This window comes from Hyla sarda, chromosome 1, assembly GCF_029499605.1.
Source record: "Hyla sarda isolate aHylSar1 chromosome 1, aHylSar1.hap1, whole genome shotgun sequence".
Taxonomy (NCBI): Eukaryota; Metazoa; Chordata; class Amphibia; order Anura; family Hylidae; genus Hyla; species Hyla sarda.
The window spans coordinates 277,501,680-277,515,321 of record NC_079189.1 but is presented as its reverse complement, the minus strand read 5'-3'; the positions used below and the strand labels follow the sequence as shown (position 1 = coordinate 277,515,321).

Genomic DNA, 13,642 nt, shown 5'->3' with positions numbered 1-13,642 from the left:
GCGCACGGCCTCCCGGCGAATTCACCATCGGCGCCTGCCAGTGCCACCAGCCTGGGACGACCACTACCGCATAACACCTGGACCTTGAGAGTTAAAGCCACAGTACTATCCAAGACCGCTGACTGCTATTTGGGCACGGGAGCTGACAGAGTCACATCATCCAGGACCGGTAACAGAGTATCCACTTTGATTTATTATTGCCACACAAAAGGACATTTATACTATATCTTTACAATACCCTAAAAGACGTTCTATGAATTCGTCCACATAGAGCTATTTTATATGCCAGTGATATATTTTATAATATTTTTTAATTTTGTATATCTTATTTTGTACATCTATTATATGTGTTTTTTCTCACAAGGGCCCTGTGAGGAGTAATGCACTATACATTTTAAATAAATAACCATTGAATTATTATTGGAGTACGACCCAGTTATCCATTGTCTATTCAATCAAATCACACTACCTTGGAAGGTCCGGGCAATATTTTTTCTATACATATTTCATTTACAAATCTGTTTAATTTTCTGACACCAGTTGATATAAAAATAAATAAAAAAAATAACAAAAAGTTTTCCACCTGAGTACTCCTTTAATGTCCCTGCTTATTTATTCTATATTGCTTATAATATTAACATCTACATTATAGTAATATTACAAATATCTGTTAGGTGCATACAATAAAACATATTCCAAAATGACTTTAATCTGTAGATTTTCATACTTTTATACAATTAAAGACCAGCACTGCTTCTGTGTCCTGAAGATTGGCTATGGAGTAGCAGTTACCTGAAAAATAAAATCTTTCAATGAATTAAATTCCCCTGACTCTTGCAATTCAAACTTTAAAGTCTGTTGATTCTAGGAGTATAACAGATTTTTCTGTAAGTGAAGTGAGCCCATGTAAAAATGTTCACCCCACATTCACTTGTATCCAAATAACAATGGTTTATCCTGCATAGGATAAACCATGGTATATTACATCCTCACAAACTTAAACATTACATATATTAAGTCTTTATACAAAACAAGGCTGGCTGAACAGATTATAGGCTCTTACTCACTAGTATCTACTATCAGTCCACATTGAAATTTTTTTTTTTTACAGGAATCAGCAATAAAGGAAGTCCAGCTAACAATTAAATTAGGAGGTTAACTAAAAAACCACTTATACCCAAAACAGTTGTAACATATAAAACCTACAATAAAAAGTAAAAGCTGCCAGTCCTCAGAAAATCACCAACTCATATACGACTAGGTGCATAATGGCATCTGGTCTAACCGTATTATTGTGTTCTAGGAGATATTTGTAGGATAGTATTTACTCCTACAGTGATCCCTCAACTAACAATGGCCTCAATATACAATGGTCTTTTTGGGACCATTGTAAATTGAAACCAGATTCAACATACAATGCTACAGACAATCCAGATCTGTGAAACATGTCAATGGCTGGAAGAACTGACCAATTAGAATGGGCATTCACTGGTAAAACACCTGTATTTCTGAAGCATATGCACTGAATTCATGTCTGATAGCGCCCCCTACAGTACAGGAAGGTATTACATGTTCTCTACTACTTTTAACCTATGCCACAGTTAGCTGCTCCTTTGGACACCAGGTAAGGGCCGCTCCATTTTACTTTTTTTGGGGACACACTGGCCCTCATTTACTAAGAGTGGATTGTAGGTTTCTTTGTGGGTTTTAATTCCCTACAATTTATTTTCCACTGTATTTACTAAAGGTTTCCCTACATTTTGCTTTTTTTTCCCCACATGCTCTGATATGTAGCGTTTTCCTCATCTCAAATCCACCACATTTTATGTGGAAACCTTAGTAAATATGTTGGGTTTTTGTGAAAATGTCGGGGCCACACCCCTTTTCCGGGTTTTCTTAGCAAAATGGAGAGCTAGTCAGGGTTTTTTCAATTCTGGCGCAAATTCTGGCAGACAGAATTTCTGGCGCAATGCGACAGAATCTGGCGCACAACCCGATAAAACATGTCGGGTTTGCAGTAGTAAATGAGGGCCACTGTGTACTGTACAGGACCATGAAGAAGCTCCTGTCCTCTACATAGAAAGTGATTTACAGCTCCCAGCAGCACGCTTACTTTTATATTTAAGGACTTGCTTTATATATATATATATTAAATATCTACCTATTTTTGTCTAATCCTCACTTTTTACTATTTTTAGATGACATTTTTGGTGGCTTCCGATCCAATTACAAGGTTTCCATAGAGTTATGGTCTCAACATACAATGGTTGTCCTAGAACCAATAAATATTGTAACTTGAGGGACCCCTGTACAAAAACCACTGTAAAAAAAAAAAAAAAAATCACAAATACAATAAAAAGGATAGTATTTATTAGGGGTGTCCCGATACTGGACATTTGCATGAGTACTTTTGCAAATGTTCCCAATACCTAATCTGATACCTGGGACCTGTTACTTTTTTGGTAAAAATTAGCACCAATATAGTGAGGGGATACATACGTAGTGGACCTAGTAAAAAGGGTCCTGTGGTTCCAAACCACAAAGATACTGTCAGGATCCGGACTGGTATGCAGCAAGGACACTGGAGGTGGATCCTCTGTGTCAGTGGGGTGATGGCGTGGGCCGTACCAGGGGAATGGAGTCTAAGGGGTTACTGGTTTTCACCAGAGCCCGCCGCAAAGCGGGATGGACTTGCAGCGGCAGGTAACCCCCAGGTCGTTCCACCCGATAGCGACTCAAACCCAACTAACAGCTGAGACAGGCGCGGTACACAGGGACAAGGCAAGAGCAAGGTCGGACGTAGCAGAAGGTCAGGGCAGGCAGCAAGAGTCGTAGTCAGGGGCAACAGCAGAAGGTCTGGGTACACAGGCTTGGGAACACACTAAACGCTTTCACAGGGCACAAGGCAACAAGATCCGGCAAGGACAGGAAGGGGAAGTGGGTTTTTATTCACATAGAGCAGGTGGGAGCTAATTAGGAAGATTGGGCCAGGCACCAATTAGCAGTGCGCTGGCCCTTTTAATCTGAGAGCCCCCGGTGCACGCGCGCCCTAGAGAGTGGGGCCACGCGCACCGGGACCCAGCAGGAGATCGGGACAGGCGAGTGGGACGGGGTGCGATCTGCGAGCGGGCACGTCCCGCTAGGCGGATCGCATCCCCGCCGAGCACAACTGAGCAGCGTCTTCGGTCAGCACTGCCGGCCGGAGCGCTGCAGGGCAGGAGACGCCGCGAGCGCTCCGGAGGAGGAGCCGGAGCGCTCGGCGTAACACATACAACCTATCCAAAGAAAGGAACCACTGCAAAAAGCGGACCAAGTAAAATTAATAATATTTTATTAGGTATACAAGAAAACAATGTAAACATTGAAAAAAATGCATAAAAACACACAAATGGCGTGGACACAGACAAAAAAGTGGGGGACTGGGGAGAGGGGGGGACAAAGTTAATTGGGTATGAGCAGCAACAGTCCAGTGCAAATCCAGCAATAAAGTGCAGACACAAAAAGAGTATATAAATATATACACACACAAGCAATGTAAAAATATGCAGATAATTGAATGGGCACTACCGTGTCTAATGTAAAGTGCAAGATGTGTCTAGCAGCAACCTCCAAAGAGGGAAAATAATCCAGCACAAGTGTGCAAATATGCAATACAGTAACCCCCCCCGACATGCGATGGCCCCGACATATGATCAAATCGACATACGATGGCCTCTCAGAGGCCATCGGATGTCGATGTCAGCATCGACATACAATGCTTTTATATGTCGGGGCTATCGCATTAACTGCTATCCGGCAGCGCAAAATGCTTAAGCTGCTGTCGGATAGCAGTGTAATGTGCCCCAGCAGGTTCACTTACCTATCCCCGCTGCTCCGGGTCCTCTTCGCGATCCTCCGGCGTCTTCTGCATCTTGTCCGGGCCTCACTTTCCAGAATACAAGCTTGTTAGTGACACGTCTTCAGAGCAATGCATGTTATCTGACTGTCTACTGACTCGTCTTCAGAGCAGGCTAGTACCGATTAATAGGACCATGTTGTTACTGACACGTCTTCAGAGCAACTCACTGGTCAGTTCCGAACTTCTATCCCGAGCGGTTTTTCATCAGTTATAGTCATTATTACTGACACATCCTTAGAGCAAACACACAACTCCAGGCTGTCTACTGACTCGTCTTCAGAGCAGTCTACTTACTCACAGAATTACAGGCTTGTTACTGATACGTCTTCAGAGCAATGCATGTTTTTCCAACTGTCTACTGACTCGTCTTCAGAGCAGTCTAGTACCGATTAATAGGACCATGTTACTGACACGTCTTCGGAGCAACTCACTGGTCAGCTACGAACTTCTCTCCCGAGCAGTTCTACGTTGAAATTTATAAAGTCATATTATTACTGACCTGTCCTCAGAGCAAACGCATGACTCACGGCTGTCTACTGACTCATCTTCAGAGCAGTCGAGCTACGGTCAGTTACGTTACTGACACATTCTCAGAGCGCAAAAAAAAAATTATGTATTTTTTGGTTTAGTTGGTTTAAAGGTCAGAAGGCAGTGGTGCAGGCCGCGTCCAGCTGTCGGCACTGGGAGTGCAGGTGCGCTATTGCTCATGCTAATTCTTGTGTTGGATGTCTCTCAGTTTCTCAGCTCCTCACTGGTGGCACACGGTGGCGCGATGGGTCGGCCACGGGGGTTGTCCCATTAGTACGCACACTACGGCACAGGTTTAGCCGGGTCACGCCCCGGGTACGGTTTTGGTGAAGTAGGATGTAGCACAGCGAGTTATAGTTGAGATCTGTGGGTCACTTGGTTAACTCGAACTCGGCTCTTCGGCACTCTCCGCCTCGGGGTTGGTAAATCACGTCCTGGTAGCATCAGCCAGGCACTACGTAGTGCACAGCCAGCAATTGCATAAATATGTTATGTTTTATGTATCTAGAGCTCGTCTCGCAGTGCTTTTTCAGGTTCCAAGCGAAGTCTCTTGGTGTTCAGGTGTGTATAGGGACGTTCAAACGGAGGCCCCAGGCGCTTCCCAGACATGGTTGTTTGTCCAGTCCTCAGAGCAGTAGCGTGCGTGGTGGCCTACTCTCGTTCTCATACACCGGGTATACACCTAGTGTAGGGAGCTCATACGTTGTTTCCTTATTAATTCCGTTTTGTCTCTTTGTTAGGTGCTTCAGTGGTCCAGGTGTTTCAGCGGCGCAGCCGCTTCCGGCGGCAACACTTGCAGTGCAGGTGTGATATGTGTCCCTCAGACATTCTGCCCTCGGAGATTCTCAGCTCCTTGCTGCTTTAGAGTCAGGGTTCCCTAGGATAAGGGTCACCCCGTTGTCAGGGCCCGTCACTGGGACTAGTTTGTTCTTTCACAGTGCCATTTAGGTGGGGCTTGGGGGGGGTTTCCAATTCGATCTCACAATATATTATTTTTTTCCGTTTCGCCGTAGATTTTTGGGTAAAATGACTGATGTCATTACAAAGTAGAATTGGTGGCGCAAAAAATAAGCCATCATATGGATTTTTAGGTGCAAAATTGAAAGAATTATGATTTTTTAAAAGGTAAGGAGGAAAAAACGAAAATGCAAAAACGAAAAAACCCCGAGTCCTTAAGGAATATATTTTGGATGTACTTATGTTTCTGCTGCGATATAACTAACTTTTTTACTTTCAATGGTCATTTCTTTTTCCAGGCTAAAGGATGCCCTCTGGGTGCCAAGTTCTCTCCATCTCTGGCAGATCTATATATGGTATACTGGGAGGAGGGATATCTATACCCAGACATCAACTCATACCAGCATAACATCATCTGTTATGGGAAATACTGTATATAGATGGCCTCCTCCAAGTCTGGCAGGGACAGGAGGAGGACATACGTTTTGTGTCTCTTTGCAATGATAATGACATAAACTTTCGGTTTACTGTCCATGTGGAAAAATACCAGACAGATTTCCTCGATGTTACTCTGATTTTAACACAAAAATAATTAGTACCAAAATGTCTTGTAAGCCGACTACAGGAAATAGCATTCTTCATGCGCGTAGTGGCCATCCTAAACATACTACCAAGAGTCTTCCTATTGGAGAATATATCAGAACCAAGAGGGCATCCTCTGAAGAGTCCTATATCCAGCAGTCATGTTCTGAAATTACCAAAAGATTAAAAGCTAGATGGTATGATAATTCTACAAGCCAAAATGTATAGTCGACTCTAAAATGAGGGAACAATAAACAGTCCATCTAAAAGAGATGCTACCATTATGTCCTCCTCCATTCCCACACTCAGCACGCCGTTCAGTCGGAATTTTGACCAAATCAAGAATATTGTTATGAGACATATTCCAGTATTACTACAAGATGACATCTTGGCTAAATTGTTATCGGATGGGATGAGCTTTGTGGCCAAAAAAGCAAAATCGCTAGGCAGCACTTTGTCCCCCAGTGATTTTCCAGGAGACAAACATGCCCCCACTTGGCTGCACACAACTGGAAACCATAAATGTGGTCGTTCACGCTGTAATATGTGTAAATACATGATGCCATCACAAAATATAACCTCAATGTCAACAGGTTCTAATTATTATATTAAGAGTTTTATTAATTGTGACAGCGAAAGTGTGGTGTACTGTGTAACATGTGGGAAGTGCAAATTACAGTACATAGGATGCACAGGTCAAAAACTTAAAAGACGCATCAATGAAAACCTTCAATGTCCTAAGGATTTTTCTGGGCGATCTATGTCTGGTCTCACCATGCATTTGGTGGACAAACATGCATGCAAAAGTGATACTACATACATACAAAGAATAGAAAAAGTTCACCCTCCTAAACAGGGAGGCGACTGGGCAGATTCACCTTACACCAGGGAAGCCTTTTGAATTCTCAGAATGGATACTAGATCAGTGTTAGGCTTGAATTACAGGAAAGATTTAATGTACTTTTATTAGTGAGCTATTTTCCTCTTTTTTTGTCTATTTATTTGTTTATTCTATTTTTGCCATGTTGCTATTATTTCTGGGCTGGTCTATACTAGGAATCGACCGATATCGATTTTTTGGGGCCGATACCGGTAATCTGTGGAGGTTAGGGCCGATAGCCGATAACTTATACTGATATTCCGATATAAGTTATCGGCTATTTATCCCCTCGCGACACCACTGTAGATCATTGATTTAAAGCGGGCGCTTTAAATCAATGAACTGCAGCTGCTTTTACGGTGCCATAGGCCGACGCCGCCACCCGCTTCTCTCCCCCTGCCTGTCCGGGGGTCCTCCTGAGTCCTATCACCGCCACCGCGAGCGCCACCCCCCCGGCCCCATTGCCTCCCCCATCCCCGGTTTTATAGTTACCTGTTCCCGGGGTCCACTCTACATCTGGCTCCGGTAGCATCCTTCTGAACTGTCACTGTGCGCACTGACGGTGACGTCGCGTCACTCGTCATTGCGCACAGCGTAACGCAGGAAGCAGCAGGAGCCAGAAGTAGCGTGGACCCGGCCCACGGGAACAGGAAATTATAAAACCGGGGATAGGGGAGGCAATGGGGCCGGGGCGGTGGGGGGTGAGACGCGGTGCGGTGGGTGGGCGGTCGCGGTGCATAATCGGATTATCGGCAAGGTAATTGCCCATAATCGTGAATATCGGCCAAACCGATAATCGGTCGATCCCTAGTCTATACTATATTTAGTTAGTTTTCTTAATACATGTCTTCTCACCTGCTTTCAGAGTGAAAAACTGTGTTTTTGATTTGTTTGTATTGCGTTATGCTTATCATTCCTATGTTATCTAAAATATATACAATCTGCTTTAGGTTTATTCATGTACACTTTTTAAATGTGCTTTTATATGTATTGTATCCATTTGTGCTTATTCCTTTTCCATTCAATGTAAAGGTTAACTGCATATACTGTGTGGTGGAATAGAGTGTCAATATCCACATGCTGCATTTATCAGGGAGACATACCGTGCTGTTTTCATCTTTGTTATGTCTCTGAATTTTTTCCATCTCAACATCGGCATATCTACGAGTATACACATCAGCTAACCTGTAGTGTCAATATAAATTGATATGATATTATGTATCTATGACACAGTGGAATATTTTACTTCTATTTATATTATTTTATTTGTGTTTTTCTTCCTGGTGTGATTACTGCCATACGGCACTTGTTGGGGACATATATACACACTGCTCAAACAAATAAAGAGAACACTAAGATAACACATCCTAGATCTGAATGAATCGAAGGAAATACTTTCATCTTTACATAGTTGAATGTGCGGACAACAAAATCACACAAAAATTATCAATGGAACTTAAATTTATCAACTCATGGAGGTCTGGATATGGAGTCACACTTAAAATCAAAGTGGAAAACCACACTACAGGCAAATCCAACTTTGATGTTATGTCCTTAAAACAAGTTAAAATGAGGCTCAGTAGTGTGTGTGTGGCCTCCACGTGCCCGTATAACCTCCCTTCAATGCCGGGACATGCCGGGGATAAGGTGCCCAACTCATAAATCCACCTACATTCTCGTTGCAGGAGGGTTTGATCGAAGTCCCCTCCTCTAGCTGGTGGATTCGTTTTTTCAAGACCAAAAAACTTGAGTTCCTGTTCCCTGCCTCTATGACAGTGGTTCATGTGTCGGGCTAAGGGGGTGTCTCTATCTCTCCGTATGTCACCCAGATGTTCCAGTACTCTTTTTTTGATCTCTCTAAATGTTTTGCCAACATATCTTTTGGGGCATGGACAGACCGTCCCCTGACGAAGATCCAGTACTCTATTTTTGATCTCTCTAAATGTTTTGCCCACATATCTTTTGGGGCATGGACAGATCGTCCCCTGACGAAGCACAGGTGAAACGTACGTTGGGGTAGGAGGAGGTGGGTGTTGGCTGCATGGCAGGAGGACTTTATGGTGTCTCATTCATTTCTCCCTTGGCTACTCTCTGTTTATTGTACTCTTTCCCATTTAGGACATTCTTTGATGTGTCACTGTTACATTATTTGTTACCCATGTGTTTATAGACATTTTTCAATAATATCCAGTGACCTCTTCCATGTTTACATTTGTACTTTCTATGGTACACCAGTTATTCCCTGTACTCCATGTAGGGCTACACCACTTGCCTGCTCCCATCTTCTGTGACTGCTATTGTAGTGCCTTATTTTATCCTCTTTTTATAATTTTTTATTGTATGTATTTTTTGCATATGTGTTAATAAAAGTCATTTTACATGATCTGGTTCTATTTGGTTGGTAGTGTTATGTTATAGCGGACCAGCCATGGTTTCTTTACTTAGTTGCTGTGTATGTATGAATTAAACAGGTACTCTTCCAGTTTTTAGTTTTTTGTTAATCGCCCCCAGTGCTACACCCTCTTCCAATATTTTCTTAAGTTCCACTACGACTAAGCACCTGAGCGTGCGAAACGCGTCAGATTGTGTCCTGCCTTACAGTGTGTGAATAAAGCCATTTATAAGTTTTATCTGCAACTTCCTGAGTGCCGGACGTTTTCTTGCGTGACTTCTACTGAGCTGGGAGCGGTACCGGTGTCCGCAGCACGAGGACGTGCAGTAAACGCAGGAGTGGTGAGCAGCCTTACCTTGTCTGCACTTAATAGTTCCCGCATTGGAGTGCTCCCACCGCGTTGTCAAATATGGCTGAATCGAATTTGGAAACGCCAAGGGCAGGACTGGGGAAACCTATAACCGGTGATGCTAGCAATGTGGACAAGTATGGTCCGAGCAGAGATGTGAAAGCTCAAACAGTGTTCAAAGACTTTGTAACACCCACGGTTAATGTGGTTCCCCCCGACATGCTTTCCATTACAAGACAACTGGAGAATCTTATGATTAAAGAGATGAAGACATGGTGGGACAATAAAACTCTCACCACATATTTGGAAAAGAACATTGTTCCAAGGGGCCTTAGGCTCAAAAAAAGACCTATAAAAACATATTCACAGGGATTCATTACCAAATGGGACTCCGCACTGCTGGAATGTTCAGCGAAACTTATGACATATATAGTGGAGGAAGAATCCCTGGAATTAGCCAATATGCAGCAAGAAATGGAGGGCCTTAGGACCCAGCTGGCTAATTACAAAGAGCATAAGGATTTTGCCAGCGTGGAACAAGCAGCCTTGGAGAAACTTGACAGTGTGGAAAACTCCATAATGGATATCAAGAAAAGTAAATTCCAAAGGGACATTTTGGATTATACCACTATATGTGGTTTTTACATGATCTGGTTCTATTTGGTTGGTAGTGTTATGTTATAGCGGACCAGCCATGGTTTCTTTACTTAGTTGCTGTGTATGTATGAATTAAACAGGTACTCTTCCAGTTTTTAGTTTTTTGTTAATCGCCCCCAGTGCTACACCCTCTTCCAATATTTTCTTAAGTTCCACTACGACTAAGTACCTGAGCGTGCGAAACGCGTCAGATTGTGTCCTGCCTTACAGTGTGTGAATAAAGCCATTTATAAGTTTTATCTGCAACTTCCTGAGTGCCGGACGTTTTCTTGCGTGACTTCTACTGAGCCGGGAGCGGTACCGGTGTCCGCAGCACGAGGACGTGCAGTAAACGCAGGAGTGGTGAGCAGCCTTACCTTGTCTGCACTTAATAGTTCCCGCATTGGAGTGCTCCCACCGCGTTGTCAAATATGGCTGAATCGAATTTGGAAACGCGAAGGGCAGGACTGGGGAAACCTATAACCGGTGATGCTAGCAATGTGGACAAGTATGGTCCGAGCAGAGATGTGAAAGCTCAAACAGTGTTCAAAGACTTTGTAACACCCACGGTTAATGTGGTTCCCCCCGACATGCTTTCCATTACAAGACAACTGGAGAATCTTATGATTAAAGAGACGAAGACATGGTGGGACAATAAAACTCTCACCACATATTTGGAAAAGAACATTGTTCCAAGGGGCCTTAGGCTCAAAAAAAGACCTATAAAAACATATTCACAGGATTCATCACCAAATGGGACTCCGCACTGCTGGAATGTTCAGCGAAACTTATGACATATATAGTGGAGGAAGAATCCCTGGAATTAGCCAATATGCAGCAAGAAATGGAGGGCCTTAGGACCCAGCTGGCTAATTACAAAGAGCATAAGGATTTTGCCAGCGTGGAACAAGCAGCCTTGGAGAAACTTGACAGTGTGGAAAACTCCATAATGGATATCAAGAAAAGTAAATTCCAAAGGGACATTTTGGATTATAACAAAGATCAAGTGTTTTCTTGGCACCTGAATAAAGGAGATAATCCAGACACACCACGCTCCATTTTGCGCACACCTCGATCCAGATCCAAATGCAGAAGCCACCCAAGGTTTCGATCTGCAAGAAAAGTGAGCTTCTCAGACCCTGAAAGCTCCCAGGAGGAAAGCACAGGTGCCCAACATTCATCTGTACAACAAAAAAAGAAATCGACACCTATTGCCGCACCACCTAAGGAACCAGGAGCTGTTCCAAAAAACCGTTTGGGACAGACCGACAGTATAAAGGGACAAAAACCAGGAGAGCTGGACGCAAACATAGAAGAAAGAAGATACCCTCTGCGTTCACTATTAGTTCCGAGATGAACCCGGTAATGAACTTATCCGCATGCATTCTAACTGCTGACCAGATTGGAGTACTCAGCAAAGGACTGAATTTTGTAAGTTTAAACTTTTTAACACCATATTAGATGTCAATAGATTGGCAAGAGGACTCACTCTGAAAAGACATTTTCATAACGGGGTAATAGATCACGAGGAGGGTGAATTTTCAGGCACAGTTATGGAGGGGCAAGAAGTGAATAGTGGCGAAGTTAATAACACAAATGTTACTGTTAGTAACTTTAAGGATCAAAATGTATTATTACAACTTACTTGTTTGCAGAGGGAAAATGTAGTCATTGATGACAGTCTGGATAAACATTACCGCTCGGCCAACCCTGGTTTCTATCTTGTTGCTTCCCGTCCGGAAGCACTGGATAGATTCCAGGAGCTGGTCGAGCGGGACCTAGTGAAACTTAATGAGCAGGTGTCTCTTGATAATGGTTATGATAACTTGAATAAAAATGAACGCACAGCATTAAAAGAAATATCTGAGAATAAATCTATCGTGATACGTAACGCCGATAACGGTGGAAATATTATTGTCTTGGATTCTGGGTTATATAAGAAACTTAATGAAGATATGTTATCGGATGCATCAACCTACTGTAAATTAAAAAGTGACCCCACCAGGATGTTCCAAGTGGAACTTAAGAAAATATTGGAAGAGGGTGTAGCACTGGGGGCGATTAACAAAAAACTGGAAGAGTACCTGTTTGTAGACAGTCCAGTCACCCCAGTGTTCCACTCACTCCCCAAGGTCCACAAAGGGGTATTTCCACCTCCCCTTCGACCCATTGTGACTGGCATTGGGTTGCTTGGTGAACGCCTTGGGGAGTGGGTGGATCACTATCTCCAACCCCTGACTAAAATCACCCCCACGTTTATACAAGACACTAAACATGTTATCAATATTTTGGAAAATGTCATCTGGGATGAGCAGTTGTCATGGGCAACCTGTGATGTCATAGGTTTATATCTATGCATTCCCTGGTCTAAGGGCTTGGAAGCCCTGTCTGCCCACATGGAAAGGTTCACCACATACTCCCCTGGTCTGCGGGAATTCATCACCATCGCCATGGAGTTTTTGCTTAAACACAACTACTTCGTGTTCGATGGTGGTTACTACCTGCAGACCAGGGGAGCGTCAATGGGGGCTAAATATTCCCCATCTTTTGCGAACATTTATATGTTCCATTGGGAACAGCTCTTTATTTTTAATGGCAACAACCCGTACCATGATAATATACACTGGATCAGTCGTTATATAGACGATTTACTGATAATCTGGAGGGGTACGGAAGTACAGTTTTCGGAGTTTGTCAGGTATATCGGGAACAATAATTTAAATTTGGGTTTCACCTCACATTTTGATAAAAACATAATTAATTTTTGGGACATCTCGTGGATTGGCAGGGGTGATGGTATAGAAATTCGTCCTTATAGAAAAGATACAGCTTCCAATTCTATTTTACTAGCCTCCTCCTGCCATCCACGACACGTCTTGGATAACATTCCCTTCGGGGAATTAAGTAGAACAAAACGCAATTGTTCTTGCGAAAAACAATTTAAAATTGCAGCTCAAGAACTCCATACTAGATTTGAGCAGAGGGGGTACAGTGAAAAAAATATTTAAAAAAGCACATAAAAGAATAGAGGGATTGGGGCGTGAGGAACTAGTATCCTATTCTTGAAGACATCAGAATAGAAGGGACTTGTACAATGCTGGAGGGAAGATAGCCAAAAACAGGACAAACAACCATTTTTTGTGACATCATACAGTACCCAATTTGGACAGATTAAGAAAATAGTAAACAGGTATATCCCAGGACTAGAAACAGATCCGATATTAAGAGATATATATTATCGGATGGTATTTCTATTGTGTCCAAGAGAGGCCCCACTATTGGAACTAGAGTTTCACCCAGTCTATTCGTCAGTCAAAAAGAATATGTAAGGGACCGGGACTGGCTGAGGAACATAAGTAATCGCAAATGTGGTCATACCAGATGTGTCACCTGTGTACACATGGTAGATTCGAACACAAT

At 43.0% G+C, this 13,642-nt stretch overlaps 1 protein-coding gene across 8 annotated transcripts in view; it reads right to left on the bottom strand.

The window, feature by feature from the left end:
- Window positions 1–519: 519 nt before the first annotated feature.
- The window catches only part of LOC130368702 (uncharacterized), a 355,350-nt gene continuing 342,227 nt past the window's right edge, over window positions 520–13,642 (bottom strand). For 7 of the 8 annotated variants that reach the window (XM_056572793.1, XM_056572777.1, XM_056572756.1 and 4 more), the window contains one exon: window positions 520–792. In XM_056572793.1, coding sequence (XP_056428768.1) covers window positions 722–792 — 71 coding nt within the window. In that variant the 3' untranslated portion in view covers window positions 520–721. Of the gene's footprint in view, window positions 793–7,948; window positions 8,031–13,642 lie in introns of all 8 variants that reach the window. The other variant, XR_008892546.1, reaches the window with a different exon arrangement.